An 8,878-nucleotide genomic window follows, 5' to 3' on the forward strand; every position below is an offset into this window, starting at 1 on the left:
TCCTAAAGAAAACTACCTTGGTGCTCTTTGAACATGTATGAAAGTAGGTTAGCCTTAGTACCCTTCATTTCTTAAGATTTTTAAAGGATATCATACTGTAGAGCCCCCAGTACGGACTAGAATGGGAGATAACCCCATGGGTACACAGGAAGATATCAATCCAACAACCCATTGCAAGCAAGCTACCTAACAACAAATTATGTATTTTTCATATGTGTTAAGAGTAGGCAGGCATCAAAATAAGTCGAGAATGGTCATTCAGGTTACCGGGAGGTTACCACATGTAAGAAAAGTTGAGAACAGTGTTTCGTTCTTGACAAAAATTTCAGTGAACAGTAGTTTCGTTTCCGAACGTAAATCAGGCAATGCATTCCGGACTTCTGCATTTCCAATACAGTTTCAGAATGTCCGCATTCTAGCAGCATCAACTAGATGTGTGCCGAGTAGCTTGCAAGAACATTTAATTTAAACGTAGAAGTACCGGAAAACAGTCTATATAGTTGTGGTAACCTATAGGTTACCAGGCTATATTTTGTGGTAACCTGTAAATGGGTTACCAGACACAATGCTTATTTCGATGCCTGAGTAAGATGTAAATTTAGACTGAAAACAAACAAACCAACTGTGAGATCATCAAGTTCTGGCAATACTGGAAGAGTCCACCCCCGGGGATTCAAAAATGCAGTTATCTGCCCCATGGTGACGAGTGGCTCCACCTTCACCACCATCCGCTCAGTGTTGATGTCCAGGACATCGATCAAGTTGATCTCTATGTTCCTCAGCGTCCGTTTGTACAAGCCGCATCTTAGACTAACATTCATCCAGCCTGGTCTGGCAGTGCACATTGGAACTTTAGCGCCACTCTCTCTCCAATGACGTACCTTGTGGGAAGGCAAAAAATATATAGAATTAATTAAAATTGTAAATTTTGATTAGCACTTTTCATAAGGCAAAAAATATTTGTTTGCATAGAAATACCAATAAAAAAAGTAGCTATCTGGATAACAACTATCTGTTTATAAATATTGATATATAAAATATAAAACTTTATGGCATATAAACATTCCACATTTGGAAATAAATGCAAAACATGTAATGCTTTAAGAACCAACTCTGAATGAACCTTCACAATTATGATAATAGGGGCAAGTTGGTAAAAAAAAATTGTAGAGGGAGTAAATGGGATAAACAGTTTGGGACGAGTTGACAAACTGCTGGGCGAGTTGGTTTTGTTCCTGAAACAGTACATGTAACGTATGATAGTCACAGTGATATGGAATCTTGGCTACAGATCAAACATCAATAAACTAACATGTATTAAAATTATACAAACCTGCTGTTGTACATGCTGTACTTTCTTGTCATGCTGGCTGGGGGCTGAATTCAATTTGAAAACAACCCAATTTCTCACACAAAAATACAGATCATAAAAGAAAGATATTGGCAATAGAAAAAAACAGACAAAAATCCATCTGTAGTTGATTAGAATGTACTCTGCACCTTTATATTTCAACCATGAAAGAGATATGATGGCTGGAAGGGCCATGAAGATAATAAAATTGATCAAAAGATCCATCTTTCGTTTGTCACGCCATACAAAAAAATTGACTGAATCACACTCGGACGTAATACATTATAAACGGCGTAAAGCCGAGTGGCATCCAGTTTACGAAATTTATAAGCATAATTTTGTATGTTCAGCAGAGCGAGCATTTACAAACGCTTTTAATTTTCTATAATGTTTAAAAACTTGCGAACGTCTGCAAGCGTTCACCTTCCTGAACATGCTACTATAGTTACAACATCAACTCAAGTCAGGTCATAAGGCTTAACGGGCGCATTCAGAGCAAGCAAAATTTTAAAGGCCCACTATTTAATTTTTGGATGTAAATTTCAAAATTGTCCGCTTAATTTGTTTGTGTCCCGGGACAAGCCACTGGCTATCCAGAGACAGGCCTCGGGACGGACATGCTCGAAACTCTAGTGGTATATGAGCATGTAAAAATTATTCGTGCCTGTCATACAGTCATGGGCGGAGGAGTTGGCCCATACCGGCTCCTCCGTCTGGGCAGGGAAGGGTTTGGGGTGGGTGGGAATAGGGACAGCCCGTGCTGGCAGGTGCAAGAGAGTGCAGGCAGCGCAATTCAAATCCTTACACCAAAATGTAAGCGATATCGCAGGAGATATCACAAATTATAGTGCCAGCGATATCTTCTACAAAAGCCTTTAAAGGTCCACAATCATGGCATATTTATTAATACACAGTATATATATATATATATATATGTATATAAAAAAAATACATAAAGATTACATTATTAACCATAAAAAACTAAAATACCACCCCAATTAGGCCTATTAATAAAGCGACTTTTTGTAAAAACGCTCGGGGGAAATAACACTGATCCAGTCGATTTGACCCGCATCTAACCTGTGACGTAGCATCAGGTGAATTCCACTCATTCATTAGTAGGTTAGCATGGCGACAGCATGTAATGATTCTTCGGAAAATAGCTCATTCTTATCCAATCTAATTAAAATTAGCTCCACTATTACATGTGGATCTAAAGACAGCCAGTTGGAGCTCATGTCCACCAATCAAAACCTTACTTGCAGAATCCTGTCAGTGATTTAAAACTAACAACACTGCGTAGTCCCCAATGTCCAGGTAACATTTCGTCTGTAAATAATAATTTATGGGTATGGGTAACTGTATTTACGTGCCCCTATCCACGAGGGTTCAGGCACGCCCACCCCGGATTCAGCCTCTGACATCGCCAGTTGTCGATTCCGGGGCGGGAGGGGGGGGGGGGGGGGGGGGGAGGGGTAATTATAAAAATGCATGGGGTAATTTTTTTATATTGTGGTATGACCACTTACAAACTTAAATAGTTATATCAGTTATAATTAGGGATCTATCATATTTATATATTATCACTCATATATTTATAATAGCACCATAAATAAAAGCCTTATATCTTTCTATTATTTTAATATATAATTAGTAGGTGCACTTACTTAAAATTTCGATCGGGCAAATCTAAATAATTATATAATATAATTAATTAATTACTAATAATATTTATATATATATATATATATTTTTATTTTATTAATTAGGCCCTGGAGGATAAAGGATTCGTAAAGCGGGGAGCGCCGCGCCACCGGCAGTCAGGCGATCAAACAGGCGGGAGGCCCACTATGGTAAGTCCGGATTTCCACGGGGGGGCGTTCTGGGGGGGGGGGAGGCCTCCTACCAGGCTTCCCTATCGGCCAAAACCGCCAACGCCCTACCGCACCCAAATATGCACCCTACCACGGCGTCCCCCCCCCATCCCGCCCCCCCCCCCCAGGTTATCCATGTAACACAGGTGGGCCAGTATTTAGGATGATATGAATGATATGAAAATGGTAAATGATAAGCCCGCGAGCCGCCGTCTGGAGTGGTGGTGAAACGTATAAGATTCTTTGATGTTGTTGGTTGACTAGTGGACTGATTCAGTTATATGGTGAGGTGTCCTCGCCGCTCTCCCCAAGCATTCGTGAGCACTACACCCAGTCGGGTGCGTCACCTAAACGGATGACAAAGTCATTATTATATAATCCTCGGTGTCACCCAATAATAATTTAAATATTGACCAATCACACTTCGCCTTTTATAACGTTATTTGGAAGCATACAAATTCTAAAAATATCGGGCGAGTCTATTTTAGTGGCCGCAGTACAGCGAACCATACCAATACGTACGGGGTGGGTTATCAGTCTTCAATTTTACATTAAAAATTATTTATTTATTTATAAAATTTAAAAGAACTAAATCAGTTTCCAGTTTTACATTACAAATTATTTATTTTATAAAATAAAACATGTTTTAAGGCATTCGTAATTCACACGAAACATCTCGTATACCCTCAGGATAATTCGGAATGTTTTCAAATTATTTTTAAATCACTGGCAGGATTCTGCAAGTAAGGTTTTGATTGGTGGACATGAGCTCCAACTGGCTGTCTTTAGATCCACATGTAATAGTGGAGCTAATTTTAATTAGATTGCATATGCCCTTACACTATTATAACGAATTAACGCCGTAAATTATGGCGTTAATATGCCGTAAAATAGGGCGTAATAGTGCATTATAACGCCGTAAGAGGGCATTATAACGCTGTAATACGACGTTATAATGCCCTATTACGGCATTAAAACGCCGTACTAAAAGTATTTGTTTGTGGTAGGAAGGTGTGGGTAAAGATAATACAAGATTGCAACTTTTTAGTACTGCGTTATAACGCCATATACAGCATTATAATGCCCTATACAGCGTTATAACGCCTTATTTTACGGCATTACAAAGCCCTAAATTAGAGCGTTGTAATGCCGTAAAATAAGGCATTATAACGCTGTATAGGGCATTATAATGCTGTATATGGCGTTATAACGCCTACTAAAACGTTGTAAGTTTGTTTGGCTGAAATCAGCCACCGTAGTTTTCAGATGTCGTTTGTTCCTAATTTGCTCTGTCGGTGTCGGAAGGTGTGAATTCCGTTGTAATGAACAGAACAACACTGATGTACGTTTGTTCCGACAATTTGTGGTCGGATGGTGTAAATGTCGTAGTAACGACGGTCGTTGTAACGAGGTCTGACTGTATATGTTAAAACAATAAATACAGGAAAAAAAAAAAAAAATTGAAAAAATCGCATTAACATTCGATAGGCCTATCTGTTTTTGTTTTCGAGCGATGTTCGGGATATCGTTATGTACAGCCCGAACAAGAAAAATGCGATTTTTTTTCTTTCTAAAAATATTTTTCAGACATTTATTTTTTTAACATATATAAATGCATCGTGTTCAGGTGTATCTTTTTGCCAAATATGAACAAGGTACACCTCGGCATTAACATTCGAGCTTTGTTTTTGTCTCCGGGCGACGTTCGGGCTCCAGGCTGCAAATAGGTTGAACAGGGGGATACATATAGAATACTATACTCGTTTTCGCTAGATATAATTTTTACGAAACTCGTGAACTTCCCAAACGTATCTGACCGAACGAAAGTGAGGTCAGATACGTTTGGGAAGTTCACGACTTTCGTAAAAATTATATCTAGCGAAAACGAGTGTGGTATTTTATTTATTACCCTCCTTTAAATCACGCAAATTATGAAAAATAAATAAATCAATCAATCAATTTTGTAGCCTATTTCAAGACCGGATGTTGATTTGCATAACTAGCCGGTGCACGACTATGTGCTGCCGCATTGAGAAATAGTTCGTTGTACTTCCGCTACTTCTCAGTGACTTCCCCATAAATTTCCATCGGGTTTCATTTTTTTTTATTTAAAGAAAGCTGTAAGGTACATGCATCAATATATGTTTATTTTCATATTGGGTAAAAAATGGGTAAAACTAATGCATAATTCCATATTTTAACAAAACGCCCCCAAGAAACAAATGTTCCCGTTACCCCACTGGTTATGCTAATAATGATGAATTCACAAATCACAACTGACAATAACAATTTGTTGACCAAAAATCCAACCAATAAGAGAATAACAAGTGTTTTTGCAGTTAAAAAAGTGTAGCTTGCAAAAGCAACTGAGTTCACGGGAAAACTAAAGTTGTAACTTTAAGGTCGACGACAGTCACTTTTCGCGCCCTTGTTTTGGCTTTCTTTGTACACAATAAATATAGCAAATATCTTACCGTAATTTCTCTTGAAATCCATATTTCGTAAAAGGTACAATTTTTCAATCACAGAATTTTCTTCAAACACATTCAGGTGCTTCAGTAATGTTCGAAAAAATAAAAAATCAATTGGAATTTTGCATTGGATTTTTTCCAGCATTCTTAAAAGAGAAACGTCATGTACCCAGTTTGTGGTTATTGTAAGGAGGTGCAAAGTGACGTCATTGGAATTCTGACGTCATTCAAATTCAAAATTAGCTATATTATTACAATGCATTGCCACATTAAAATAAAAACTGGTCTACTAACCTTGACCCCTGTTAAATTTCTACAACAAGCAAACAACGCTGTTTACAGGTCGGTATATTTTACTTTTTCATAATTCTACAAAAAATATGAAGTTTAAGTTTTAAAAAATAAAAAATTACCTTTTGTCAAATATATCAAATTAAAAAATTAACGTTGGATATGTTTCATTTATTGTGTACGAAGCCAAAATAAGGGTCCAAAAAGTGACTGTCGTAGACCTTAATAATGATGAATTCACAAATCACAACTGACAATAACAATTTGTAGACCAAAAAATCCATAATAAATAAAATGAATATGTTTAATTATTGTTCTATTCATTCTTTTATTTTTATTTTTTATTTAAAAATATTTCTCGCGCAGTCCAGTTTACATCAACTTTTAATGAATGACATTTGTAGTAAAAGTTGTGGATGTTACTGACCTTGACATTAATTATGAATGAAAAAAATAGTCCCGTTATGCTAATAAGTTCGCTGTCCAACCAATCGAAATTGACTCTGTTCCCTGTTGACAAATCAAAATATGGTGGTGCGTACGAAATTTGTACGACACCGGGCCTCAGATTACAGTTATCTTCCCATTTGGTTGTCGAAAATCCGGAAGTTTCACCGCGCAAGTAGTCTGCTGTTTGACTGTGATTATTTCATGGCAGACAGCTATGAAGTGGCAACTGTTTGACTGAAGTGACAGGGGATAGCATGTAGTTTGTAAACATGTGTAACTTGTTGACATTGAAGACTTGTTTGTGGTAATTCCGGCCCATGCAAAAGTAGTGCTTTTTGTGTAAAATGGGTGTACTCCGGCCAGGTTTAGAGGGTGTGTCTGTTTAAACCAATATGCTGGGAGAAAGAGCTGGACAACAGGGGTTGTCCTTTTCAGGGTATGTGTCCCCCATGCAGGCAAAGGTACATACAAAACTTCACGGGCCTGCTGATATTAATAAAAATATTATAGCCACTAAGGCTATATAGAAACATATAGCGAAATTAATTGTGGTCTGAGGCCACCGCTATATCTTCACCAGGAGGGTAATAAAGGCTTGGAACAGACAAGTTCTTTAACAAAAGTTTTGGTGCCATTCCCATCGACCATCTTAGATAATTGTCGTAATCCCCAGGTGTGAAGTGGTTACTGCAAATCGAATCCCATCTTGACTGTCCTTTCCAATACGCACGTGTTCGGTTTAAGAACTGCTTCCGTGCAGACAATGTCGGTTTGTCTTTCGGAAAAATATACAAACTTCTTTTGCCTTTAACTGCAGCTTTTGTACATCCATACAACGAACAATGGTTCACCATGTTTCACATTTGAAAGATATCTTCAAAATAATATTCCAAACATACAATTCAATTCAATAGAATAACATTTTCGCGTTTTAAAAAATACACGTGTTCCACTTCCATGTAAAATGACCGAAAGGCTGCGAATGTTATGCCGGTTAGCGCGTCACGGGGTCACGTGACTTGACTCTTGTATTTCAGAGACTTTTTGGCAAGCGATGGGAACCCGCCTGCTACCGATTCAATCGGACTGCTGGTGCTCCCTTGCACCTGCCAGTGCAGGTGGTCCCTCCTCCCCCCCCCCCCACCTTTCCTGTCTTGGACTGAAGGGCCGGCCAAGGCCGGCTGTTGTGCCCAAGACAGGCGTGCGCTACAACAGCTTGCTCTGAATGTGCACGTAAAACCCGTATGACATGACAAGCGATGGGAAAAACGCGACTTTTTATTGCGAATATATTAAAAACGGGTAATTGTTTTTAAATTTATTTTATTGATACTTCATATATATTGTAAAAGGTATACGTAGATACCAAACGATAGTGAATTACGTTTTTGATAAATGGAGACCTTTAATGTTAATGAATAATAAAGATTATTATTATTATTACACTTTGAGACCCGGCATAGCAGGCCTCTATTCAAGGATTTACGGCAATTGCTAGTTTCGAAGCGGGGAAGTTTAATGCAAACCTATGTGTGCTTGTAAAATGCCGGTAAATAAATGATATTGATATTGAATTACGCTATAAACACATTAAACATTTTTTTTTTTTAAATTGTCTTTTTAATAAATAGCACCACTATTCAAAAGCGTCTCACTTTTAAAGGGACATTCCTGAGTTTGCTGCATTGTAAGATGTTTTTGACTAATAAAATATGTCTACGATTAAACTTACATATTAAAAATATTTTCTTGTTTAGAATATCAGTGTCTTTATGTTCAATGTGTTTCTGGTCGTCTTAATATTTATAAGAAGACCAAACTGGATTTTGTCTTCAAATAATTTCGTACGTGTGCGGAAAAACAAATATTTGGAAATAAAATAAAATTTAACCTGGTACAAATATTAGAACGATCAGAAACATAAAATATATTTGATATGTAATTAAAATAGTTAAAAAGTCTGTTGGTCGATAACATCTTAAAAATTGCAGCAAACTCAGGAATGTCCCTTTAAGTTTATTGCCCGTCCCACCACGCGTGTAAATAATTTCTATTTGGTTTGACATAAGAAGAAAAGTAAAAGTGTTTTGGAAATAACACAAAATTACTATTTTTATGTACAAGTTTCAAAACAATTGGCTCAGAAATAACCAGCGTGTAGTAAATTCTATAGTATGAAAAAAGGCATTCCCTGTGGGACGGACTATAGTTTTTTCTTGGCAGGAAAAATACTAACCTATGAAGTGTGTTTAAATAATGCATGTCAATAATTATTTCAATATAATATAAACATAAGTCCCAATCAACAGGACCAAACATCAATCTGATTAAAATAATCCTCCAGTCGTTAAAAATGCATTTCAATTTTTGAAACCAATTCTAAAAATACACTTGATGCCATGTGATACGATTTCCCGCCACTTTAATAAGTTGTGGGACAC

The 8,878-nt window shown here is 37.2% G+C and overlaps 1 protein-coding gene across 1 annotated transcript in view; it reads right to left on the minus strand.

Moving 5' to 3' along the window:
• Positions 1-1,893, minus strand: part of LOC121375292 (delta(24)-sterol reductase-like) — a 13,367-nt gene extending 11,474 nt beyond the window's left edge. The window contains exons 1-2 of the mRNA XM_041502671.1: positions 1,334-1,893; positions 620-881 (exon numbers count right to left, since the gene is read on the minus strand). Of these exons, the coding sequence (XP_041358605.1) occupies positions 620-881; positions 1,334-1,576 (505 nt within the window). The 5' untranslated portion in view covers positions 1,577-1,893. The remainder of the gene's footprint in view (positions 1-619; positions 882-1,333) is intronic.
• Between the last annotated feature and the right edge of the window lie 6,985 nt (positions 1,894-8,878).

Source organism: Gigantopelta aegis, chromosome 6 (genome assembly GCF_016097555.1).
Source record: "Gigantopelta aegis isolate Gae_Host chromosome 6, Gae_host_genome, whole genome shotgun sequence".
NCBI lineage: Eukaryota > Metazoa > Mollusca > Gastropoda > Neomphalida > Peltospiridae > Gigantopelta > Gigantopelta aegis.